The sequence below is a fragment of the Phasianus colchicus genome, chromosome Z (genome assembly GCF_987193195.1).
Source record: "Phasianus colchicus chromosome Z, bPhaCol1.hap1.1, whole genome shotgun sequence".
NCBI classification, from domain to species: domain Eukaryota; kingdom Metazoa; phylum Chordata; class Aves; order Galliformes; family Phasianidae; genus Phasianus; species Phasianus colchicus.
Window position 1 is genome coordinate 68,235,328 of NC_143476.1, and position 27,945 is coordinate 68,263,272.

At 39.6% G+C, this 27,945-nt stretch overlaps 1 protein-coding gene across 2 annotated transcripts in view; it reads left to right on the forward strand.

The window, feature by feature from the left end:
- Window positions 1-361: 361 nt before the first annotated feature.
- SV2C (synaptic vesicle glycoprotein 2C) overlaps window positions 362-27,945 on the forward strand; it is a 100,340-nt gene continuing 72,756 nt past the window's right edge. The window contains exons 1-2 of one of the 2 annotated variants that reach the window (XM_090131556.1): window positions 362-481; window positions 26,046-26,714. In XM_090131556.1, the coding sequence (XP_089987682.1) occupies window positions 26,135-26,714 (580 nt within the window). In that variant the 5' untranslated portion in view covers window positions 362-481; window positions 26,046-26,134. Of the gene's footprint in view, window positions 482-541; window positions 946-26,045; window positions 26,715-27,945 lie in introns of those variants that run through there. The other variant, XM_090131557.1, reaches the window with a different exon arrangement.

Here is a 27,945-nt window from a genome sequence, read left to right on the forward strand (position 1 = left end):
CGGGATGCGGTGGCCGTAAGGCCTGTTGGAACCCTAAGGAAACTAGCCGTTCCACACATTCACCCTGCTGCTGCCTCTCGTGAAAGCCTGCCTCTGAAACCGAGTGCCTTCGTGGGCATACTACCTCTATTTTCCCGTTTTACCGCAAAAGAGGGCTCGTTCCCGCCGCCCTGGCGGGGGGGTTCCGTGCCTCCCTTCGCACCCGGCCCTGCAGCGGGGATCGCCCTCGCCGCCCTCCCACGTCCTCCATCCCGGGTGGCGGCGGCCGCCCCCGCGCCGCTCCCCCTCTCCCCGGCACTGCCGCAGCGGCTGCACCGCAAGGCGAAGCCCACGCCGCGGCTCCGGCCCGCCCCTCCCGGCCCGTCACGCCTGGCGGCTCCAGCGGGAGGCTCTGCGCTCGCTCCCTCCCGCAGCCGGCTTCAGGAGGAGGCGGCGGGGAAGGAGGGAGCGGCAGCGCCTCGCAGCCCGCCCGGGCCCCCCGGTAAGTGATGCTGCGGGCAGCGCCCGCTGTTGCTGCCGGGCAACTTTTCCTCTTTTTTGCTTTTATTTTTTTTCCTTCCTTTCCCACCCTCTCCCCCTCCTCCGTTCGCATGCTTGCGGCAGGAGAACACCTCAACTTTTGCATAGGACTTAGGAGGGGGGTTGTTTGGCGGGGAGGAGGGAGCTCAGCTTCGGGCAGGTCGAGCCTTAAAGGGAGTGCAGGGATTCCTGAGTCTCCGCTTCGGCTGCTGCTCACTTCAGTTGCATCCGGCGCCCGCTCGGCTGTTCGCACTCAGACCTGGTGGCACAGATGCCAGGCGGTGAGGGTATCTCATCTCGACTTGGAAGCTGACCGGCATACTAAGGCTGGCACAACTTTTGCACGCTAGAGGAGCAGAAACCAGGGGGGAGCAGGTTCGCAGACTTCAGATGCTTGAGGAAAACAAGCTTGCCAGTGTCATAGAGGTAAGGATGGAGAGGAAAATCAGGCAGGCAGGAGAGACGTAGGGATTCCAGCTCCTTAGGGAACTGACACTTTCTAAAACATGTTTGGAAGCGAGCAGGCAGGGTTTCAGGCTGAGCAACAGAAAAAAATGAAAGGAAGGAAGGAAGGAAGGAAGGAAGGAAGGAAGGAAGGAAGGAAGGAAGGAAGGAAGGAAGGAAGGAAGGAAGGAAGGAAGGAAGGAAGGAAGGAAGGAAGGAAGGAAGGAAAGAAAGAAAGAAAGAAAGAAAGAAAGAAAGAAAGAAAGAAAGAAAGAAAGAAAGAAAGAGAATAAACAGTGTAAAAGCTTTGGAAAACTATATTCCTTTTCTCACTATGGACTGCCTGCAAGGATCATGATTCACACTGACTATGCTGGGAGAACAGTTTAGCATTCACTACTTGTAACGGGGATCGGAGAACTCCCTTTCTTACAATTGCAGGAGAGGAGTTTTCCAAAACACAGTTACTGCTTTCCTAGCACTTTGGGAATTCAGACAATGAGAGGTTTCCGGGCAGTACATACAAAGGGAAGCGTGGAGTTAGTTTCCTGGGCAAAACTCTTACTGAAGTCCAGATGCAGAGTGGTAGGAAGACCCATGGGATGCTGAGTTCCTTAGGGACTGCAGGGCAGAAGAGCCAGAGGGATGCAACAGACAGAGCAGCAGGTCTGGAAGTCCTGAGCATGGCAGGACTCCAGGGGTCTTGGGGCTGGGTGACACGGGAGTAACAGAGCATGGTGGTCACTGATGAGTCCTGGTTAACTAAACATGGAAGGACCATAGATACATTGAGATGGGGGCGAGGATGGGAGCTGAGTCATGCCGGCTGTGGTGGCCACTGCACATCTGTGCAGCATGGGGGGTGAGGAGAGAAGGAAAAGATGAGAAGATTGTCTCATCAAAAGATGCTGAGATCATCCAGAGGCTCCTCAGTGACTCGTGGTATCCTGCTTTCTTTCCCGGAAATAGCTGGGAGGCTTAGTGTACCTCTGATGGAGCTGGGAGGGATTGCAGAGGTTAGTACAACACAAGAGAAACCTACCCAGACAAACAGTCAGTACTGCTGGTACTTGGTCTGCATTGCACTGCAGTGCAGGGAGCTCACAGCAACTTCTGCCTTAGGAGAGAGGGAGATGCTGAGCTGATCTGTTGAGGTGGCAGAAACTATGTCAAAGATTACTGCATTGTGAGTTGAACTGTAAGGAGATTTTGGAAGGAACTTCTTGATGAATTTACAATTAACTGACACAAAAGAAAATATAAACAGAAATGGAGAAATATAAAGAAATATAAACAAATAAACAAACAACCAAATAAAGTTCTTCAGCTAGAATCTTTGGGAATGATATACTTTTGTTGGAAGTGTTTTTCCTGAGTTCCTTATATGAAAGAGCCTCCTGCTCTACTATATCACATGTCCTCCTGAATTACTGAAGTTTTAGAATGGGTTTTATTTTCATGGATGGACGTCCTTGAAGGAATGCAAATTATTATTATGCTATTTTGTGTAACGTTCACATTCTTCCTGGTCATTAAGGATGTATTCAGCATTTTCAGAGAGAAGGGAAGCACCACGGTAAATTGGAGACACTGGTCCTCCCCCCTCAGCTATCCATTTTCTGCAGTTTTACCGAATGATACCTTGCATTAAATCTTATTATTTCAGGGATTATTTTGCATGTTTCTTTCTTTTCTTTCTTTCTTAAATACCTGTATCTGTGATGCAAGCATCTTTTCTCTTTGTATTCCACAGAAACATAGAATTTTCTAAAATACAGACGTAGTACAGTCCAAGTAGGCTTACATACACATTTGGAGGAAAGCTTCCCATCGGCTGAGTATTGATTTAAAAAAGAAAGGGAAAAAGAAGTGTATCAATTAAAATTATTAACACACATGGTGCCTCCAAACATCTTTAAATGATACCTTAAGGAGGAAAAAAGGAACAAGCAGTAGTCCCATGCCTGTATTTCTGACTGTATTCCTGTTGCTAACTCAACACAGATGACCCTGGGTATCAGTGACACAGACTTGACATAAGCTTTCTCTGATGGCAACTTCATGTAAAATTATGTCATTGCATTCTAGAAGAGCAGATCTGTGTTTGGCCAAGGCAAGCGTGTTCTGATTATGTAATTCAGAAATGTAGTTAATTTGTCAGTAACAGCAAAACAAGAGTTGTGTGTTCTTTTTCTTACTTGTTAGCGGCGTTACAAGAAAGATATTTGCAACAAAGGAAGATCACGTGAAGCATTCAGTTATACGTGCAAAATGCATTACTGCAGGTGACAACATGAAATCTATAATCGTGACTGTATGTTCCTTATTATATTAGCTTACATAAGTTGCTTGCAGTAATGGCTGGTGTCAAATGAATTTCTAAATGATGTGTTTCAAAGCACAAAGGACAAATGTTTATCCACAGCGGTCCTCATCCTGTCCTCATCCTGCCATTAAAATCACGCTGTAGATTTCATTGGAAGCTCAAATGAATCCCGCGGTGTCATTACATAGTATTTGAAGCACAAAAATGGCATTAATGAAGATACTTCACAATCTCAGTTGTATAAGAGTTGGTTTAGCCTCACAGGCAGATCACCTGGGCTGTGTGTTGCTGTGAATCCTTGCAACCCGTATGCGTCACAGGATGCATATCAATGCTTGTTTAAACAAAAGCTCATCAATTACATTAAATGTGTTTGCAAACCTATGATAGGGAACCCACAGCTGCTGCCACCGCCCTTTTATTATGTAGTGCATAATATCTTCTACTTAGAGCAGCTCAGCATCCTACAGAGGACTGAATTTAGAGCTTGTTTTCTTGTAAGTGTTTTTAAGAGGCTAAATGGAAAAGTAAATTGAAAGTGTGTACCACTAAGAAAATAGATATTACAGTTCTTCTTTTAAATAAGCAAACTGTTTCAGCCTAGAGTTAAATGTGATATATTCTCTGATCCCTATGTTGCAAAACGTGGTGGCCCTTTTTTCCATAGAGTGCTGGCTGATAGCCACAGAGATGTGTCTGACAGGCTTCTGATTTGTATTTGTGTATCACTGTGTAGTTTTGTGTGTTTATTTTGCATATCACCATGTGATTCTTTCAGAGACATTCTAAACATGCAGAGTAACTGTTCTCCTGTGCATACGCATGTTGCCTGTCTGTGATGCTCTGGTCAGGTTTGGTCTCTCCCTTTTTTATGTCAGTGAGAGATAAATACGTGTGCATTCAATACAATTAAAAGGAGATTTCTTTAGCATAATTATTATTGAAACTGCTGTGCCATTACCTAAAAAATCAGATAAGGTAAAGCAAGGCAAAGCCTGTTCTTTCCTTCTCTGTGGCTCGAACTCTCGGTCAGCTTCCCCACCCGGCGAGGCTAATAAATGTTTAAATGCTGCAGGCGTAACAATCAAACTGCTTAAGGTGCAATACGTTTTATTGATTAAGACATACAAATTTCTAAGACTGGAGTCTTACATCTATCTGCATCTCTTCTGAGTATCTGCTGATGGTAAAGACCTGACACGCATCAACAAAACCTCAGACTTTCGTGATTAGATGGGCATTCCTTCCAAGTATTTATAACTGAACTAAAAATGCATGGTAAAAAAGCATAAGAACACCTCACATGTAATGTAGCACACAGCATATAGCTCTGTATTGATCCAAGACTCATGAAAAATATAGTATTACTGCAGCTTCATGTTAGCTTGCCAAAAGCAAGATATATTTAAGATAAAGCAGTATCTCTGAGGCTAGCTATCTACTTCTCAGCAAACTGTTTTTGCAGTCATGGCCCTATGGGTCTAGTTATGTTATTTTATTCTAGGGCAGTAGACTGCATCTCACAAGTATGTGTAGGTTTTCAACTAAAAATCCCAGCCACACAGAGTGGCTAGCCACATTAAAGCATCCTGTAGGCTTTTTCCCCATTAATGGTAATGCAGGTTGCACGTAGGGAAGCGTTCTGGGAAACACATCATGGTTTAGAAGCACAGGTAAGCATGAGAGGTGGTGTTGCTCTCAGCATCTTACAGTGTTGCTGCGTCTCTAAGTGCCATCATTTTCATTCCATATTAAGCTGGAGGCTAAACTTCATTCCCTTTCTGTGGGAGTAACAGTGCTAATCCCAAGGAGCAGTTTTTGCAGGCTGTTTTACACCCTTTTCCCCCTCTGCTCCTCTACCCCAGGCAGACACTGCTGCAGTTGTATAAATGAAGTGGCCCTCCCAGCTGTTCCTGAGACAGAAATGAGTGGTTTTCTCTCAGCAGCACTTCCAGCTGGAAGCCACTGCTCTCCGACATGTACCTTTTTTTTGTTTCTTTTTTTTTTTTTTTACCTAGATGGGTTCTTGAAATCCTGCCTCTTTGTCAGCTGAGGGCATGGCTTAGATCCTTGTGATCTATGAAAATGGGACAAAAATAATATTTATTTTCATTAAAAAGTCGTGTACTTGAAAGTTTGATCACAGCATATGTCCAATCACCACCAATACCAATAAGATCAGCAGTATATTCTTCCATTTCCTAATCATCGTGAAAGCTTTCTGCAAGGTATATGTAATCTCTTTCCTGCACAGATATGAACATGCCAGATATTATTTGGCATCTTGCTTTTTAATTCTCATTCAATGAAGTAAAGAGTTTGGATTATGGAAGATCCCATAGCATAGTTTGTTAGATCTCTTTGAAGGGATTTGTGAATCAGTAAGTGATGTGCTGGGTGCTGTAAAAGAAAGGGAAGAACCAAGTATTACTGTAATCTCCTACAATTCTAGAAGACACAAATTCTTTGCAGAGCAAAGTTCTCTTCTTTTTTCTTTTTTTTTTACAGAGCTGTATATGACCTGTTTTTAATCAACATAATAATAATAACAATAACAACACAGAAGGTGAATATACCAAACATTTCATGGACCACCAGCTTATTTTATCAGCATATAGCTGTGCAACTGATGATGGTTTTGACTTTTGGGTCGTATTCTTCTGGGTGCCTAGAAGTCACCTCTCCTGGGCAGGACTCATTTTTATGTGTAGCTTGGCACACAGGCTGCCACTCACACCAGATGTACTTATCTTTATAACATTCTTCCTCAGTGTGTGAGCAGCACCTTATTTTCAAATAACTCAACAGTTATTTCCTTGCAGTTTTATTAAACAAGTGAAGCTCTGACAATGGGGAGCGTATCAAAGAAAAATGTACATAATGATGTTGGACAAGTGACCAATGAACTCATTATTGTGTTAGGTAATCATGTAAGAATGATCTGCTCAGAAAAAAAAAATAGAAAGAAAGAGAAAGGAAAAAAATTACACAAGAAAAAGCTGTATTAAGGCTTGTGGGAGTCTCTGCTATGCAGATATCTGCAAGACAGTTTCTGCACAATACAGGTGAATAATGAAGTAATTCCCATTTGAAGGGACTCTGTAAGGCCATTTAGTCCAGCCAACTTCCAAAAGCAGGGCTGACTTTTATAGTTCAAATAGGTTTCTCACAACTATGTCCATTCGGGGTCTGAGTATCTCCAGGGATGGGGATTCCAGAGCTCTGCAGCCATTCCAGTACTTCAACACCCTTCTTATGACTTGCATCCCTACAGCTAGTTGGCAGAATCAGTCATACTGATCCTGATGTGGTTTCACATCAGAAGAGGATAGTTACTGCTGGCTAAACTCTTGTGCATACATCGTCAGGCGTTTCTCTTTCATCCCTACAGAGAACATGGTAGAAGCATGAGTTAAAATGGCATCCATTTTGTCATAATGCAGGCATTATGAGAATCTCCGTTTTTTTCATGAAGACAGTATTTTCTCTCTTACAAAGATGTTACTGTGCATGATTTTTGAAATGTGTTATTTCACAGGAAGTATTTGGAGACATGTAATGCTGAATCTCTATAAGCAGCTGGAGTTAAGCATATAACTGGACTACTGAGTATGTGTAGGGGATTGAGTATCTGCTAACAAAGCTGTGCTCTGCAGGTGGCAGTGTCTCAGTTGTGAGAGGAGGGAAACCATCTGAAATTATTACACTTCTATATACATACATATATCACCAACTTATGCCCCAATACACACCCCTGTAATTTGAATGATGAGAATGGAATCACATTCCTTGCAAGTTTGGCTCAGAATCTGTCAGCAGAGTGAATTTGTTGGAAAAAATTTTGACAGAAGAAAATGATTATTTTTATGATAACTATTTTCTCTTTGGTTTTACATACTGTTGTAACTACTTTGAAAATAAGGAAACATATGACCAGGAAACGTGTGTCTTCCTAATACTCCATATACTGGGAGATACCCTGAACTTGCATTTAAACAGAATCTATATAGGTCGCTCTGAAAGTAATGCTCCTATTTATTTCTGTGGAAACTACAACAGATACAAAGAGCACAATAACACAATTTGATAGAGCAAATTCTCACCTATTGCAGACTGGTTTTCAGCATAGTCACCACCATTTTCATCTGCAGTCTCTGTGCACTGGCAGAGGTGACCCACTATCGCTGTTGCCATTGCTGAAACACACCACCCACTGCCTCACTGTGCTCATATCCAGTTTGTAGTCTCTGTAAACGTTCAGCAAGCATCACTGAATGTCAGTGGGTGCCATTTTTTTTCTTCATGGAGGAATTCAATGAATGATACACCTGTGTTTCATTCCACACTTCCATGTGAGACACCATTTTGTTAGAGTATCCACCTGCTGCCATCTGTCACACAGCAATTGCATGTAAAGGGATATTGGTGGGAATGTTCAACCACTACTGCCATACCACCAACATCCTCTTCTGATGTCATAACCAACATCATACAGTTGGAGGCAGTACTTTTGGAGCAGGCCTCATACGTAATTAGCTGTGGAAGATATTGTCATGTTAATTAACATGGAAAAACTCAGATGGATATGTTTCTCAGCACCATAAATATAAAAATATAACATTATTTTACCTTTTTACTGTGGCATACTTACCTCATAAAACCTCATAAAGACTGTAAAAGCATACATTCATCTTTAAAGACAAAACTGTATGCTTTCTATATGTGTATTTTTATACCTTTGTAGTTGATTATTACCAAAGAAAAAATAACTTCCAGAGTAATTAAAAGCCTTTTCCTATGTATTTTATTTATTTTCAATAAATATCTGTTTTGACAGATTTCACAGATAAATTGACCGAAAAAGAAAGTGGTATGCATGCAATCACTTGTAAACAGTTTTGAAAACAGAATGTTATTCTAGCTGGTGGCAGCCCTTTTGTCCCATTTATCATCATGATCTTATTTAGCCTCATGAAAGTCTGTGATATGGGTAGTGAGGAGAATAAAAGTTTTGTAATATTTGATATGATATTAATGATGATATTAATTTTCAAGGTAAAGAAAACATGATTTAAAGGAGGAATGTAATTTGCATCAGTGCATGTATGCATATACATAACTGTGTAAAAATAGAAAAATATCAAGACAGATCACTCTGTGACGTAAAGCATATACATCTCGTGTTCTGTACGACTTTGAAATTTCTAAAGAAGTTGAGGTTCCCATATTTGCATATTGAGGGAATGGTTCCTTTGGGCAGCATCTGACCTAAAGGGATGTCCCCTATAACATGGCATCATACTCAAGCATACTACTGGGAGAATTGGCTGAGAAGGCTGCTGTTGGCTTGGGACTGGCTGGGCACTGGCTTGCTGCTGGTAAACTGGTGCTATTCTGCATCATCACTTATTTTTTTCCCCTCTTTCTTTTCCCCTTTTTTACAAAACTGTCCTTAGCTACATGCACGTGTTCTTGCACTTTTTTTTTTTTAATTCCCTCCTCCATCCCTCCTGGGAGAGGTGGCGGCGGTGGTGGTTGTGCTTTAAAAAGGAAAAAAACCTGAAAATTTCTCTGTGATTTCTTCTAACTGAAGTGACTAAGGAAGACGTAAAGAGTAACCCATGTCAGGCTGCTCTCTTCTATTGTATCAAAGCCTTTCTTTGGCTTATGAATCACTCCAGAAAATATTAGGGTATTTGTACCTTTGACTTCTCGGTATCTGAAATTTCAGGAAATCTTGCTCAAACCCCTATCGGGGATTGACATTCACAAGAACTTTGAGTAATGGCAATTTCTCATATTTCTCTCTCTTGCCAAATAGCTACTTGTGTGATGTTTCTTCTCCAACACAGTACGACAAACTTTCTACAACTTAATAATAACTTATAAATGATACATGTAATCTGTCTGAAACTTTGATAATCTTACTATCTGAGATACAGTGAGGATTTTTATAGAAATCATACATCTTAGTACTACTGATGGCAAGCTTTACACTCAGTGGTATTTTTGTCAAACTTCGACTCCTCTGTGAGTTCTAAAGTTTCATATTCTTTCCAACTACAGCTTCATGGCAGAACACTACCAAAAGCCAGAAAATTACTTTGAATTCCTTTTCTTTTTTCTTTCTGCATTTAGTAAACATTCACCTTTCATGTGTTCTTAGAGCACAACATCAAAAATTCCTTGCTATGACCAGTTGCACAAGGTAATTAAGGAGAATGGGGCTCTGCATAGAGAAAACATATTTTCCTGGGAAATCAGGCATCTCTGGGAAGAACAAGTGCTTCCTAATTTTTCTATTTGTAGTAACAAATAAGTTTGGTGAATTCCTGCTCAGCAATCCAGAGCAGGCAAAACTATTTCCAGTATTTGAGAAAATGTTGTAAGGCATCTTTCAATCTGTCCATTGAATGGGTTTTCTCTAAATTAAATGTTGCTCAGAAAAATCAACTGAATGATTTCATGCTTTATATTTGCTGACATATGAGTAGCTCAAGGTGCAACCTGAAATGTACTTAACATCCCGCTTAGTGTCTTAAGGTGTATGTGTTATTTTGGTAGTGACTGGAAGAAAATGTTTGTCAGCTGTTCTAGGTTCTCCTAGATCTTGGTCCAGTTATGGTCTTCAGAACAGAATTGAAGGTTCTACCCAGTGAAGAAACACACTGACAGACTTAACAGTATAGCTGGTGGCTGGGACGTGTGGTGCTCAAGGAAAGGCAGTGACTTTGCTCAGCTGGGAAGAGAGGGCCAAGCAGGGAGAAGGGTCTAGGTGCTGTCTACCATCATCTAATGAGTGATCATAAAGAAGATGAATTCAGGAAAAGGAATGGAAATTCCGCTGAGATATAAGGAAGAAATTGTTCACTGTGGGGGTGGTGATGCACCACAGGCTCATACAGATGCTGTGGAATCACGTTCTATCATCAGAATTTGCCAGGACATTGCGCCAGAAAACCTGATCCGGTTTTGAAGTTAACCTGGCTTTCTGCAGGAGTATGGAGTCATTAAGTCCCTTCATACCTCCCTTACTCTATGATTCTAGTGTTATGAAGGGTTACTGGCATAAAGACTGTATTTAAATTGAAGTTAGTAAATCATGGAATTCGGTGCCCCTCTCCTATGAGCGCTTCTACCCCATCAAGAATAATTTCGGGTTAAGATTATGGCCTCTTTTCAAGAATAATTTCTGGTTGAGACTATGTCCTCTTTTCACATTTGCTTGCAAAATGTAGACCTGGGAATGAAGAATTTATGCTCAGAGAGAGAGAATTTTCTTACTCATAGGAAAATACTCTGTCCTGTTAAACTGCATTCCATAAAATGTCCCTTATTTGGCTAGAAACTATTGCACTGCTACAGACTGAGAAACAAAAACAAGATAATTACATTGATCAAAAATTGTTTTTGCTGAGAAATAAGATTATTGTTTCTCTTTCTAAGGAGCCAAATTATAGAAGTGCTGAATCACTTAATTTTCTATTTATTTATGGAAGTGGTTTATACTTCGAGCTCAGAGCTGAACGTGAAGTGACCTCAAGGCCGCATTTCTATCCCTTGGAAACTATTCCTTGGAGTGCAGAAACAAGATTTGACTGAAACTTACTGCACTTTTATACATAATAGTTATTTCAAGTTATTCATGACTGTCAAGTGAAGTCCCAGATGACTAGAAAAATGGAAATAACACCAATTTTTAAGAAATGTAGAATAGAATATCTGGGTAACTACAGGCCAGTGAGCATCATGTCTGTGCCTGGAAAGTTCACCAAACAGATCCTTCATAGGTAGATCATGCCTGACCAATCTGGTGGCTTTCTGTGATGGAGTGACACTATCAGTAGACAAAGAAACAGCAACTGATGTCATCCACCTGGACTTCTGTGAGGCAGATATGGTCCCACATCACATTCATATCTCTAAATCTCTCTAAATTTGAAATATTTGGATTTGAAGGGTAGACTACTCAATGGATAAGGAATTGGTTGGATATTTGCAGCTAGAGGATGTTGTCAGTGGCACTGTGTCCGGGAGGAGGCAAAGGGGATCTGTCATAGGACTGGTACTCTTCAGCATCAGCATCAATGACCTAGAGAGTGTGACTGGTAATTCTCAGCAAGTATCTGCTGACGACACCAAACTAAATGGTTCCATGGATACAAAAGAAGGAAAGGACATCATCCAGATCTGGACAGGTTGAAAAATGGGCCCAGCTAATGGGGTTCAACAAGGCTAAGTGGGTTGGGGCAATCTCAGATAGGAGTACAGGCTGGGAGAAGAACTCACTGAAAGCAGCCCCTCAGAGAAGGAATTCGATATTCTGACGGATGAATGGACGTGACCAAGCAGTGTGTCTGCAGCTGGGAAGCCCAATCTTGAGCAGCACCAAAAGAGGGGTGGCCAGGCGGACGAGGGAGGTAATTGTTCCCCTCTGCTCTGCCCTCCTGAGGCCTCACTTGGCCCCCCCTAACACAAGAAAGATATTTTGCTGTTCTAGTGGTTTTAGAGGTTTACTTTACTTGGATAAGTGTGGTAATTCTAGAGCTAATACATGCCGATGAGTGCCAGCCTCCGGGGATGCGCGCATTTATCAGATTCTAGAGGAGAATAAAAATGATCAGAGGAAAAAGAAAGGAAATTTAGATAAGATGTTAGGACAAAATTTTTCACTCACAGGACAGTGAGGCACTGGCACATCTGCCCAGAGAAGCTGTGGATGCCCCATCCGTGGAGGTATTCAGATTGGTGTGGGGCCCTGGGTGGCTGCCTTGTGCATGGTAGGGATGTTAGAACTAGATGATCTTTAAGGCCCCTTCCAACCCAAGCCATTCTGTGGTTCTATAAGGCTAAAATAATAATTGGAATAAATCTTACTGAATCATAAAGGATAAGAAAACACGGGGACTGTAGAACTTTTTTTTACCAGTTTAAGCTATATTATGGTAGTTCTTGTTTAAAAGATAATACAACGTTTATTTGAAATATCCAAGTCCACATCTCAAAGGCATAGGTAATTCTTTCATTTTCTTGGAATCATGTAAGGACTTTAGTGTGCTGGGCTGCTCTGGTTTTTCTGAACTCATAGGGGTACAAGTGCTGCAGTGTGTCTTCCTTGAGATTTTCTTGTATGATTTATCTTAAAAATAATGCAGTTGGATAAATTGTTTCATTTTCACCAGATGACCAATGCAGTGCAGAAGTGAGAATTCAAAACACAGAAATCTCATTACTAAGAAACATCAGGTGGAGAACCCATTGCCCTTCCCTCTGGGTTACTTGTATGCATGCTCTCTTCTAGCTTGTACTTTTATGTCCTATCCCAGATGATGACAGAGGAGTATATCTGTGCTTATCAATCTTTACACACACACACACACACACACACACACGAGTCATTGGATTTATTGCAATAGGACTGCTTATATGAATTATTTTACTCAAGGGCATAAGTTCTTGCAGAATAAGATCACATGTTTGATAAAGTGGAAATCTTGTGGCAAATGAATTTTGACAGTACAATTTCCTGCCTGGAGAGACAGGTAGGAAATGGAACTGAATTACTGATTAAACTTATTCAGTCGAATGTTGATGACTTTTTATTAAATACGCAATCTACTTCTAGGTTCATTTTATTTCTGATTATTGTTTAAAACTGAATGTTTTTCCAAGCTTGGGGGATTTGTTTTATGTTGTATTTCTTACGCATAAAATAAAAGGAAGCCATTATGAAAATCTGTGTTTCAATGTAGAGTAGCAGGAATGACATAAAGGTTCAATAGGTTGCTTCCTTCAATTCCTATGACTAGGAAAACTAATTTCTGTAAGAAGAAATACAGCAATTTTCTTTATCCTCTTGCATTTGTTCAACAAATAAACCCAATTTTATTTGATATTCTAATAGAGTTAGAATATAATAATATTCTAGTATATAGAGTATAGAATATTATTATATTCTAGTATATAGAGAGAGTTAGAGTATAATAATATTTCTAACTCTCTCTATATACTAGAATATAATTATATTCTATTATAGTTATATAATATAGTATATATTATATAATAATATATAATAATAATAAAAAATTCTGTGATGCCATTGATTTTTAGTACTTTAGTAATGTGCATTTTTTTTTAATATGAAGAACTTTTAGTTCAATAAAACTTTACAAGAATGTGTATGGCATAACTGGAATAGAGTTGTTGCAAAGGGAACTGCTGTACTTCAAAAGGAACTGAATAAACATGTAGAAGTTTGTTAAAAAATCCAGTGAAGAGTAAGGAGTTCAATTTTAAAGCACTCTTTGCCTGTTGTTTAATAGCTCTGTAGCAACACAGAGTGCAAGGGTTAAAAACTATGGGTATGAATTTTGTTGCTGAAATGTGGAGGTCAGGAAAAAAGTATGCTGATTCAAATTCCTGTGAAATTTTGGACTGAATTAAAAGCTGCCTTTCTTTTTCAGGAATTCCCCTTGCTCTCAGACTGCAAGCAATGAACACTGACCCAGCTCTACAATCTGCATTACTATGCATTTTTTTTTCAATGCAAGCTAATACACACACATGCAAGGAACTGAGCACTTAATCAATGTGATATATATCCTGAAGCTAACATGATATGGTGTTTTTTAAAAGCTAATGGTGGTTTTTAAAAGCTAATTGTAGGCTAAAATCAAGATCTGGGTGATGAAGTAAGAATTTATATTTTAATTGCTTTACTTATTAAATTTAAATATTTATGACATCAGAATTTTATTTTATTTTATTTTATTTATTTATTTATTTTTGCGTGGGTGTTTTGTTGTTCTTGTGGTTGTTGTTGTTTTCCAAAAAAAGGAAAATGAGTTTTAGAGCTTGGTTGCTGTCTTTCACTAGGACTTAGTTTGCTTGTTTTACCTCCTTTCAAGTTACATATCTATACAGATACAAGTGAGTTGTTTCTTCCTGTATGCTCTTCAGACTTGTGCAGCCATGGAATAGGCAAGAGGGCTGCTGGGAGCTGGAAACCAATTTCTGTTATTAGTGAGCTGGCACTGATAGTGTACAGATCATTTTCTGTCCATGAATAAAAGATATTATCTGATATGAGTCATCCAGGTGTCCTCTTGAGGGTGGCTGAGGGGAATCTTAAACTCTCATTTGAACAAGGAAAGTGATAATAATAGACCAAACCCAAAGAGATGATAGATGGAAATACATATAAATGCCCATTAGTAACGTGGAATATTTTACATACCTCACTGCCCAAGTGCTAAAGTGGATGACAAGACACTGGACACCCCAGCCAAGTGTGACTAGTAGTGCCTCAGTGTGCTTTGAGGGTGTGTGTAATTGAGGTGTTGATAAGGCAGATGGTCCACCTTATCTGTGGCATTCAGGGGATGTAATTTATGTGGCACTGCTTCCCTGATTTATTGATTCTAGCACTGCCTTTAGTTACACCAAAAATGTATGTGAGAGTGGTACCATCACACAGGCTTTTGTATTTGAATCACTGAATCATTTGAATGTATTTGAGTTACTCAGGCCTCAGCTGGTTTTATTCAAGGGCAATATTAGTTAAAGCCAGGCTGTAAGGCAGTGCCTGCTTATGGACTAGATTTGCTACTAATGACAAGAGTGAGCTTTCTATTAGTCATTCTGATGTGAAATACAATCAGCTTTTACTAATGAAAAATAATGCAACGTTTTCCAACGTGTCTTTCTCTGGCTGTTACTGGAGATTTTCTAAATGGTAGCTGTAGTCACCTTCCTGTACTTGGACGAATGGATTTGTATGTATAAAATGTTCTTCGGTCTTCTGGAGCTTTTTCAGATTTTCCTATGCAGATGTGGAGCCATTGCAGCCTGCAGGCAATAGTCATACTTGTTCTTAGCTGTCACTGTCCAAAGGATAGCCTGCAAGTCATGATATTCTGCATCTGTGGGGATCCTAAATGTCTGAGCAGACTATTTACCCTGCTGAGCTTCCCCCCAGTGCTATCTGCCTGATGATCCTGGAGCTCCTCAGGCTTTGGGGACTGTGGGAGTCATGAGAGAGCAGCAGCCATGAGGAGGCCCCCCATAAGGGGGAGGAGGAAGTGGGGATGGGGGGACCACAGTTTAGGCTGGGCAGCTCTGTCACTGGTGGGGCATGGTTCCCAGGCAGGGGGAGGAGAGGTGGTGAGAACAAGTTTCCCATCTACAGGCTGGTGCATGATGAGCAAGGTGATGTGGTGTTATGCCCAAGCTCAGTCATGGAAAGCAAGGGACCGAAGTAAGGTACCCTGAGTTTTGCACAGGCAAGCTGGGCTGCCCAGCTGTGAGAGTAAAGAGAATCCTGGGACCGTGGCTGAGGATCATTAAGGCCTATGATGCTCATGAAGTACACACAGAGAAAAATGGCTGTCATGGTGTTTCAAAATGAAATAAAAATGGTTCAAAATGGCAAAATTTCTTTCATAGATGCTTTAGCTTACAACACCTTGTTGCTGTGTGGAGTTAAACACAGGGAACAGAACATTTTTCAGGTTGACATGCTGGCTGCTTTCAAAATAAGTTGAAGGAAGCTTACTGAAATTGGAAAAAAAAATCACCAGCTCTTGTATCTTCATTTTCTGCCTGGTCTATACTTTAAATGCAGAGCTCTGTGTTTGTTCAGTTGTGCTATCCACTGCTATATATTCTACCCAAGGGAAGAAAGCCAAACTAAGGTAGTGTTCAGATTGCATGATGAAGATAAATTCTGTTTTAACAGAGATCTAGGTAGCAGAACCAGTAAACTGCTGCCTTTTCAGTACAGAGTCTGTTCCTTGGTCCTTTATCTTACTCTTTCTGTGCTCCCTTCCCACTCAGCTTATCGAGCCTACAAAATAAAGCCTCATGAAGTTCAGTGAACCAGGTAAGGATATGAAACGTAAGCCTCTAAAATATTAAATTTGTGAGTTAATGGAAGCCATGCACCTGCAGTCACTTGGATTTACTTTTTACTGTAGGCTTTAAGTTTCCTTGCAGTTACTGAAAAATTGGATGCACTATGGCACATGTGCACTATGCAAGTTGCAGTAACAGTGTAATTCAGTTTGACAAGATGAAGAGACCCAATTAAGCATATTCCTAACAAATGATAGATTTTGAATATGAAAAAAAACTGAGCTTGATGGAATCTTTAGGAAGTCTTTGTTTTCTGTAGTGGATTGAAGCAGTGTAAACATTTTGTATAATTATGAGTCAGTACAGCCTTAAAAAAAACGCAGCAGGATTTTTAGTAGCAGCACTTTCAGTTGGCTGGGTTAGGTGGCTGGGTTAGGTGGCTTGATTTCCTATCTAAAGGTTATGAACTGGAAGCCAATGAGTCAGACTTAATTGTAAAAATTTTCCACCTGAAACTGTTAATTTTTCCTCCGGGGAGAGGTAAGACTTTATGAGTGTAAGAAGTCACCTTCTTGAGTACAACAGAACTAGCACTCCGTTTGGATAGCACATTCCATAATCTTTAATATCTCAGATGCATCTGAAGCAGAGGCTTAAAGTGCTGCCATCACAGAATTTTAGCATAGAATTCACTGGTTTTCTTTAGGTCATAAACAAAAGGTAAGTTTTAAAAATACGTTATTTTCGTCACAAGGGTTTTCTGATTATGAGATTAGTGAGATAATTCCTGAATTTTAATCTGAGTTTTTGGAAACTCAGTCTTTGTCCCTTCCAACCTGGCCTTGAATACCTCCAAAGTTGGAGCATCCATAGCTTCTCTGGACTGCCTGTGCCAGCACCTCACCACCCTCTGAGGATGGAGTGTCCTCCTAATGTCTAACCTCAGTCTAGTTTAAAGCCATTCTCCCTTCTGTGCTATCACTATTAGCCATGTACAAAGTCAGTTGCCCTAATGTTTATAAGCTCCCTTTAACTACTGGAAGGCCACACTGAGATCTTCCTGGAGACATCTCTTCTCCAAACTAAACAAGCCCAGTTTCTGCAGCTTTTCCTCATCGGAGAGGTGCTCCTGTCCTCTGATCATCTTAGTGGCCCTTCTTTGGACCTGCTCCAACAGCTCCACATCCTTCTTGTACTGAGGGCCCCAGGCTTGGGTGTAGTTCTCCAGATGAGGCCTCACAAGGACAGAGGAGAGTCATCTCCCCTGCCCTGCTGGCTGATGTTTAGCTTTTCACTCACCAGGACCCCCAGGTCCTTCTCAGCAGGGCTGCTCTCAACGAATTCTTCTCCCAGTCTGTACTCATATCTTGACCCAAGTGCAACACTTTGCACTTGGCCTTGTTAAACCTTATTAGGTTCCTGTCTGAATCACTTTTCAAGACTGTCCTGGTCCCTCTGGATGGCATCTGTTGACCACAACCCTCTCGCTAGTTTATGCACAGAATATGTGTCATTTACAGTAATCTATAAATGTTCTCCTACCACAGCAGTTAAATACATTACGCAGAGATTTCCTGAGAGCATGAGTATTGCAGATAGTACACAGACCTCAGAATTAAATTTTAAAATGACTGATGCTTTCGTATTTTGCTTTACATTATGAAACAAACTAATCACATCCATTTCTCATTATTTGCTGTCTTTCATTGCATCTTTTGCTTTGGGAATTGCATTGCTAGCCACTTCCACTTAGTCAGTCACTTAGTTTCTTTTCTGACATTTGAATATATGTTCCAGTAATAACACTGCATCTGACAGAGTATCCAGACAAAGTGCAGAAAACAGGCTGAGGAAAATCCTGAAACAAACAAGAAGAAATATAAAAGATTACATTATCTTATACAGTACGGGTTTTCAGTCAAGGAATTCACAAAATATCTTGTAAAAAAAACAGACAAGCTAAGGTGATGTGAAACCAAATTACTTGCAACATGTCTTTAGCAGTCTTGGTTGTATGTGAACAAAATGTCTGAGAACAGCCTCAGGTCTCGTTTAAAAATACAGTGATCTGTTTATTAAGTTCCTTCCTCTTTTAAGTGATGTATGTTTGTTCTTTTAGATCAATTAACAAGAATCTTAGCAAACGAGGTAAGTATAAAGTTTGTAATTCTCCCATCAGCATGTTAGAATTAAAATAAAAAATGATATGAAAATAGTGACACCGGTATCTTTGAAGACAGATCATCAACTTTTAATTACTTCAAAATGAATATTAAAGTCAGATTGTACAAAGCTTTGAAATTCTTTGTTAAATATGCAGGAAAAAAATTAGCTATTTAAATATCTGTTTTGAAAACACTGAAAATGCAATTTACACAGGTATCTGTTAATGTGAAATGACAAATACCTGATACATGTTGAATTACTATTAAGATCTGATATCTTTGCCAAATGTTTCTCAAAGACCAAATTTGTATGCAAATGGGAGATTGTTTTCCTTTTCTTACATAGACAGTGGTTGTTTAAGCAGTTTAAGCATTTAGGTTTTGTTACCTCTGGTATGAATATGCTACCTATCCTCCAGAGTCCTCTGAGACTCGTTCACTTTGTAGGCTGGATTTAGAAGTCTCAGTTATTCTGTGAAAGATGTTTTCATACTGTCATATTCAGTGCTTGCCATTTGATTTTCTTTTATAACAATTGGCTCATTTAATGACAGATAATTGATTTTTTTAACATGTTATAATAATACAATATTTTGTGTTGGAACATCTTAGAATAACAAAATAGTTTATGTTGGATAGAACTTCTGTAGATCATCTAGTTTAGAATCTGCAATTATCTCAACACTCAGATCAGGTTGCTTAGGATTTGTCTGACTACCTCCAAGGTTGATGCCTCTGAGCAGCCTTTTCAGTGTTTCACCATCTCATCATGAAGAGCATCTTCCTTAGAAATAGATGGAGATTGACTTGCTGAAACCTGTGATGTTCATTCTTTCCTCATTGCTCTGCATACTTGAGAATAGCCTAACACCATCATCTTCATAATTCCTCTTCAAATGATGGGATACAGTGATTTGTCTCCTCCCTAAGACTTTTCCTCTGGAGGCCTAGCAAGCCTAACTACCTCCATCTCTCCTTGCAGGCTTCCCCGTTAGGACTCTAAACATTTTACTGGTTCTTTCCCTCTCCAGTTTCTCATTGGCTGTTTTAAATTCTGGTGGCAGTAAGGGGATAAAATGGGATGTGGTAGTCCAAAAGTGGCACACAAGCAGAGGGAATATATTCCCTTCAGCCAGCCAGTAGCACGCTTGTTGGTGCAACCCAGAATGCAGCGCATCTGCCAGGGAGAAAACAGCATTCTGCAGGCTGCCGTTCAGCCTAGTATCCACCTAGACCCTCGTGGACTAGACTTCAGCCTAACTCATGCTAGTATTTATTTAATTCAGGGAATGCATTCCCCATCTCAGATTCTTATTTTTGTGTAACCAGCCTAATGAGATACAGCACTATCTCATAATAGAGCAGTAACTCTCTATTTTAATATTTCTGTCCAAGTGCACTGTTTGCTTTACCAGCAGCATTTCCTTCTTTACTATCTAGGACTAGTAAGATAAACTGCAAACAAACCAATTCCTACTGCCAACAAGCAGAAGTTTCTTTTTTTGACTGAACTTTGCATTCAAAGTTTTTCTTACTAACAGTTTGTCTGCAGTGAAGTGTTTCATTATAGATATAAGCATTTAAATATACACGTTATATATGTAATTCCAGCTACCTAATAATAGAGATATACATATCTATGCATATATATGCATGATGGCTTTTTTGTTTGTTTGTTTGTTAGATTTGGTGCATTTCATCTTCTCTAGTCAGACTCATTTCACTTTACAGTACACCTGGAAATCTTTCTCTCCTTCCCCTCATTATCTAGGTCAAGCTGATGAATGCTTGCGTTCTCCCTCAGATTCCCACAACTGAACCAGAGAAGCTTAGTCTGTCACTCTTGGTTTTATTATTTCTCCATATTTGAAAGACTTTTTGGCAAAGGTGCTGGATGAATAGTAATTAGTAAATGAGCTCCCAATCACAGAGAGATCTATATCTAGCTTGTTACCATTTTTTTTTCCCCCAAATAGAAATAATACAAGCACATTTCACTGGAGGAGCTGGCTAATGCAAGCACTCTCAGAGCTAGCATCAGTTTAAAGTTTAGCTTGTGGAAAAAAGTAAATACGAAGCAGTCAGCTCAATAGCTGCCATGCTGAAAATGTGTCAAAATGAAATATTTAAGATGTGAGAACTGTGAAACTATAGAAAGGATTTTATTTTCTGTCATCTTATGTTCTAATTCAAACAATAGTGAGTAATAGGTATTAGTGATGAAAGAATATATGCTTAGAGAGGGTGGCAAAATGCCTGGAAGGCAGTGGGTTAAAAACCCATGGTGTTGAAATATTTCCTAACATTATGCCAAGGAAGCAGTACCTACACTCTTAGCCACACTTCATGGCAGCAACAGCTGACGGCCTGTGAGGAGTACAAAATGAACAGTGGAGATGGAGAGGCTGGCAGCATCAGCTCAGGAGGGCAGTCTGGGGCCTCAAATTCAGCACTCTCAGGGATGATGCACTCCTGTAGAAGGACACAAGGTAACAAAGAGATTTTTCCAACGTGACCCTTCATTTTCTCCTGAAACATAAAGAACTCTTTCTTGTCTGATTCCAGGAAGGAAGGAAAGGCACTTAACTTCAATGCGTAATACAGTTTGCCCTTCAAGATGCTCTTTAATCTTGCCATGTATTCCCTGGGCTGCAGTGCTGTTCTGTGACATCTGCAAGGCCAGTATTTGTATGTTTGCTGTTTCGTAGCACCTGTGCAATACAGTGGTGCAGTGTAAATCCAGAACGTGAATCACTGGGGCTAATTCTGTTGCATTTGCACATTTTATTCCCTGAAGGCTTTCTACAATGAATTACTTCATATTTTTCTTCTTGCGTAGAATTTCTTGACTTCTTTTCAGAATTTCCTATTAGTCTCTGTGCTTTTAAAATGCATTTTTCTCAATAACTACCCGTAGACTTTTTAATCTGATGCCTCCATTGTAAGTGCAGTCTCCTTTCTTCTTTCCACTCAGAGCAGTTCTGGGGAGCTGATGGGTCTTTATGATCAGTGCAGTGTGCTGTCCTCTTTCAGTTGAGCAGGAAACATGACCATAGCGGATGCAAGAAAGTGCTAGCATTTTATTTTACTTGTTTTTGTCTTGTTTTTATTTTATTCGTTTGTTTGTTTTAAATGGCAGTACTGAGCAAAAATAACTTCTATACCTGCTTTCTGCTGCTCCCTCTCTGTTTGTGGCACTGCAGCCATGCCAGGGCTTATACTGCTTTGGCAGCTGCAGTCCAACACTATAGGAGTCACAGTCTGGGTGTGTATCTCATGAATGCTGGAAGAGGCCAACAGCATCTGCCTGGGCTATAAATGCCCCTCTTATAATCAACCAATACCAGCTGAAAAGAGTCCTATACTTACCAGCTTTTGTGCCAGCACTTACATAAGTGTTGAAATTTAAGTTTCTATTCTTTATTCAGGCATAATGAATCAAGTACTGCTAATAAAAGAGCATCTCTTCTAAGACAATTTTGCACAGATATCCCCATAAATTCAGTGATGGGAGGTACTTCTGCATATGGCGCAGATCTGCAGTGGCTTATGGGATTGCATCCAGTGTCAGATTTGAACTGTACCATGTGAGAATTGTTGGCCAGCTTCAGTAAAATTTGAATCCTTTGCTACTACGCAGCAATGAGTAAGACTGTCATTTATTTTCTTATATATGATTTCAGAGCTGAGAACACATGAGAGAAAACATCATCTCTTTGTGTGTTCAGGTACTTATTTTTCATCTGGATATAAAGCCATTTGACACATCAGAGAGGTATAATTGGATGTGATTATGATCTAACAGAAGATTGTATCGTCAAATGAAGACTAACTCATGACAACAGATAAACTCAAAATGCTTGTATTCATGCAAAGCTCAGTAACAATGAAATGAAGGCTGGAAAAAGGAGAAATCAAACTCCAATCAAAATGTTGGCTAAAAATGAAGAGGCATTGATTAAAATATGAAGTGTTTCTAATATTTTATTTCTATTTGAAGAATATTCACAAATTCAAAAGAAAGACAGGACAGATGCTGTACTAGGTTCCTAAGTGTATCCTAAATGCTGTAGCTCCATTTGAGTGTGGCTTCCAGTTCTATTCTGGTAATTTATTGCGTGAATATGAGCATGTAGTTAATACCGTGTGCCTGTTACATAACCCACAGCTTTTCACTGCTCACATTTAGCAAAGATGCAAGTGTTTGTGGGAAGTAGGATTTCTGATGCCTCCCGGATTTACCACTTCCTGGGACTTCACTGATTTATTTTGCAATGTCCCACTTTTATTTGAGGTGTAGCAAAATACGTATCGCCAGCTATACTACATAAACATGGCAGAATGAAATAAATATGGCAATATACTCCAATGAAAAAGAATAAACATTAGAGCAAACTGATAATATGTTTGTTTTGAATTTTTGAATGTTCTGAAAAATAATTTGTTAATATTACTTGAAACAACATTTTTATTTCAAGCAAAGACACTATATTCCCAGGGAAATAAGAATAATAAATTATTCTTTATACTTTGATATTTTTATTTTTATTCAAAGGAACTGAACAGGAATCTGGTGTTTAGTTTAGTTGAAGCAAACAGGTTTGTTGGGTAACACTTACAGGAGTGACTGGACTTTCAGTTGTTTTAGCAGCTTTATGCTACTCAGGTAGCTGCTAATCCTCATTCTTTTGGAGTCTCCAATTGCTTACTTGCAGTCAATCAGTTTGTCATAATTAAAAGGGTATGTATCTATCATGCATGGGCTATAAATAGTTGTTCTTTGTACTTCTCATCCATAAAGCAGGGATTTCAGTTCACTGAGAAGGAAAAGTTGTTGGAAAGAATAGTAGTCCAATGAAGTATGCTGCTTGAAAACCTAGGCAAGATAAAAGAGACATTTATGTTTTTTTGTGCAGTACATCTTTCTGGTCTGCCTAGACAGAAGTTTAATTTAGTCTGTGTGCAGATTTTTTTTTGCTGGCAGAGTTATGTTGTTAATTAATTTGAACACGTATAATTCCTTATTGACATACTTGGTCTATTATAGACTGCACTATAAGCTCAGTTGCTTTTGAAGATTTATTTTTAGAGTGTAGCTCACTGAACTCATAAGGTAGGTGAACCATAGAAGTGCAATCACTGCTTTGCCACTGTTGACATTTGCACTTTCATTCAATATTCTTAAACACCTGCTGTCTTCTCTCCATAGACAAACTATACAGTAAAATTGAGTTTGACAAAATCAATATGAACTGAAAATCTTTAAAAGACGGCTGTAATTTCTGAAAGGAAAATATCAAGAATCACGGCATTTGAGACTTCAGTTTAAATACACTGTGCATGCATGCCTGGAAATAATCTAAAATGATCAAAACAATCTGGGAACACGTTGTAATTGTTCACTCTCAGAAAAATAGTGATGAGGAACTTGTGAAGATCTTGGTAGTGTCTGTGGAAGGCTGTGGTAGGTTTGTTGAACATTTTTGTGTAGTTCAGTAACAGCTAATAGATACTGCAGTCCACACATAAGATGAGATACCTAATTCAGTACAGACAGTAACTTTGGAGGAGCACCTCAAAAACTGAAAAGCTGCAATTAGAGAATCCGCCTTAGCATAAAAGATTCAGTAAGATGACCTACTTAGAAGAATCATTGTGTACCTAAAAGCAGGCTACAGTTTTCAGTCATAAATATTACATTATATTTTTTTCGCTAAGGCTGCATTTCTTTTCCAGAAACTGTTTCAGTTTGCATTGAAGAGCTGAATAATAACATCACATCTGATTTCTTTGAGAAACATTCAGAGTGGTTGAAGTTAATTTAGAGGATGGGACCAAAAATAAATAGTAGGTGAATATCTGTAAATATAAAAACAATCGAACAAGCAGATCTAATGAGATGTCTTTTGGCTCCTTTTCCCTGCATATTTTGTGACTTTCAGGTTGGTTTTCTTTTATCAAAAGTGCATAATGTCCTTCGTTAATATGGTGAAGTCTGTAATTCTTTCATAGAATCATAAAATCATAGAATCACAAGGTCGGAAAGGATCTACAAGATCATCAAGTCCAGCCATCCTCCCATTACCACTGCTACCACAAGCACTAACCCATATCTCGTAGCTCCTCATCCAGGTGCCTCTTGAACACTGCCAGGACGGTGACTCCACCACCTCCCTGGGCAGCCATTCCAGTGCCTGACCACTCTCTGAGAGAAACAGTTTCTCCTAATGTCTAAAAAGTTTTTCCTTATGTCTAAAATCTTTCTATCTCTATCTTTTCTATCTGTCTTTCTATCCCTCAAAGCAGTATTAGTCTGAAAACTGATGCCTGGAATATACTTCTGGAAGGCATTTGCAACGGAATGAATAAATGTCAGCTTCTGAGCTCCTGTGGACCTCAGAGGACAGATCCACAACACCTTAGGAGTAGGATTTCCTTCAGAAATTTGCAACCATTTATTCTTACCCCTGTTTTACATCCCACTGTGTTCTCAATATTGCAACTTCAGCTTGTTGTGAAGTTGGAAAAATGGATCATTAAAATGATCGTGGTTAAAAATAACCTTTTCCCCAAGCTGGAAGCAGGCAGTATTTACTTGGAAGCACTGATAGAGAAATTTAAGCCTGTTTTCTCTCAGAGGTGGGGTTTCTGCAACCCTGACACAGCTCGCAGTTTCATCCCCTGCCCCTTCAGAGACATGAGTAACGGTGCAGTTCTGTAATCAATTTCAGCTGTTCTAACTATGGACTGTTGCCAAAGAAAGAGCCTGCTTTTCTTCCTTCTGCTTGCATTCAGCCACCATTGCTTTTTAATAACCACAGTGATTGTGCAAACACCCCTAGTGTTTGCAGGATGCGATGAGCCAAATTACCTTGCTGACATACCTAAATATTGTCTAGAAGAAAAAAAAGAAAACAAAAAAAAAGGAAATGGTTATGTCTTCAGTTAAATAAGCACAGTACTTGGTATGAAGCTGCAGGGTCACAAATGCTGACACAGAGAAAGAGGTGGAACAAGATAGCAGGGTGACTGGAAGGGAAACTAGAATGAAACATTCTGGTGCTTTCACACAGATCAATCAGCATGAGCTCATACTTGGACTAACTCTCTGGGGTATATTAGCTGAGAGTACGTAACTGCTCCATCCTGCCTGTCGCTGTGGGCAAGTAAGAGAGGGATGCTCTCTGTCTGATATTGGGACTGGAAATTGCCAAAGTGTGGAACAGTTACCATTTCAACCCACTCATCTCCCTGCACTGACTGTAGCAAGAGGTCTGCACCAAAATCATTGTTAAGCACTGGACTGTGTGAATGCATTGACCAAGTTCAGTCAACTGGTCAGAGTTCAGAAATATTCTCTTCTTACTAGTTTTATTCATTTGGGGGATGGAAGTCTTACTGAAACTGGAAAATCTTTGAGGATAAAAGCAGATATTTGTACACACTTTTACTACACAGCAGTTCAAATGGGAAAGGGCAGTGGAGACAGAGCCATTGTGCAGTATAGCTTGTGGAACGGCTTGTTTTCTTTCAGAACAAAATCCAGCATCTACTGAAAAATTCAGTTTTCATTCTGAAAACTTGTAGATATTAGATTTTACTATAGAATATTTTCCTTGTAACATGAAATATTATAGCTGAAGTCCTCAACTGTGATGTCCAGTGTTGATACTTTACTACATAATGTGGGGAAGCAAATAAGAAATAAACTTCTGTTTTTTTTCTCTCATATTTTGCAGGTTCTTGGACTCTTCCTGCTGGTGTCCAACACACAATAGATTTTCCAAATAGTGTTCAGCAGTTGACTCTGCAGTAGAACAGATACAAGATGGAGGAATCATACAAAGACAGGACTTCATTAGTGAAAGGGGCAAAAGATATTGCCAAAGAGGTGAAGAGGCAAGCTGTGAAAAAAGTGAATAAAGCTGTTGACAAAGCTCAGGATGGCTACACACAAAGGTCCTACAGCCGATTCCAGGATGAGGAAGATGATGATGATTACTATGTCCAAGGAGGAAATTATGGTGCGGAAGCTAATGATGATGAAGGATCAAGTGAAGCAACTGAAGGGCACGATGAAGATGATGAAATTTATGAAGGGGAGTATCAGGGAATCCCCAACATGGGGCAGGGCAAAGATGGCATGCTGGCTTTAGGGCAACCTGTGCGTGATGAATATAAAGATCGTCATGAACTGGAAACGGAAAGGAAAGCTGATGAAGAAGAATTAGCACAGCAGTACGAACTGATAATACAAGAATGTGGCCATGGTCGATTCCAGTGGGCCCTGTTTTTTGTTTTGGGAATGGCTCTAATGGCTGATGGGGTGGAAGTTTTTGTGGTTGGATTTGTGTTGCCCAGTGCTGAGACAGATATGTGCATACCCAATTCTGGATCAGGATGGCTTGGTGAGTGAAGTCTTCTTTCTGTCTTTTTGCTGATACAGATTTCACTTACTTTTTCCTAAATATGAATTTTGTTAACACCAATGCTAGCTTATAAGTATTTTTGTATTGAATATAAAGAAGCAAACCACATTAAGTGCTAATATAAATTTAATGAAATTTGTAATTACGTTTTAAATAGTTTTTTATTTTCAATCTCTTAAGTGTAAATACATCAATAAGGTGGAAGATTGCATAGTAATATTTAACAACAAAGGATATTCTTTTTCTTGTTTACAGGAGTAGGTATCCAGATATTAAAAGGTAATAAAGAAACAAGGAGTGAATTTTTGAAACTCTTCAAGATTTACACAGATGTGATAAAGAATAAATTAGATATTACACACAGCTGTCCAGCAGCAGTTATCATGCTGAGTGAGACCATTCCCAAGGGTTGGGTGAAATACAAAATGAGAGTGCAGGAAATCCAGAGAAAATACTGTATAGCTTTTTTTCTCACTTTTATCTCTTCTTCTCTCACTGACTATCTTCTAGCCATCTGAAAAGTACAATGTTTATTTGAGTCACGGGGAGAGAAACCACAGGGGAGGATGGCTAAAGATGCTAGGAGTTATGTTTTCTGTGTCTGGTTGGTTGGTAGGGAAGAGCTCCGTTTTGTCCCATTGACTCTTCCCTCTGATGGTGCAAAGAGGCAAGCTGAAGCAGCCTTTTGTACCTAGGTGAGAGTGCTGCGAGTTATTCTATGCCTGTGCTTCCTGGGTAATGCCTGATACTAGTAGTCTGGCTCTGTTTCAGTAAATTTAAAATTCTTCTGTATCAGAAGGTAATGACTGGAAAGAGGAGCTGAGTTCTCACTGGGTGCTTTGAGAAATTCCTTTCCATTTGATGATCTACTGATAGAAACGAACTGCTCCAGATATCTGTACAGTGCAGTGATTTCTACTAAAATAAATTAATTTATCTAAATTTTTATGGCTAAAGAGGGTGCATGCAAGTAATCTGCTTGGTATTGCTTGTTTACACAAACTTTCTTTTTTTTTGGTCATTTAATTTGTCATGCTTGAATCTGTGTGTTCTTAGATCTACTTTTTACAGAAAAAATGTGCATAAACATATCTATATATAGCCATTTTGGAACTTTACAAGTAGTTCAAAGAGTAGGGAGAATGAAGAGAAACAAAAACAACCTGAAAAGGAATTTTTACTTTGCCAGTGCAGATAATACCACAGAATC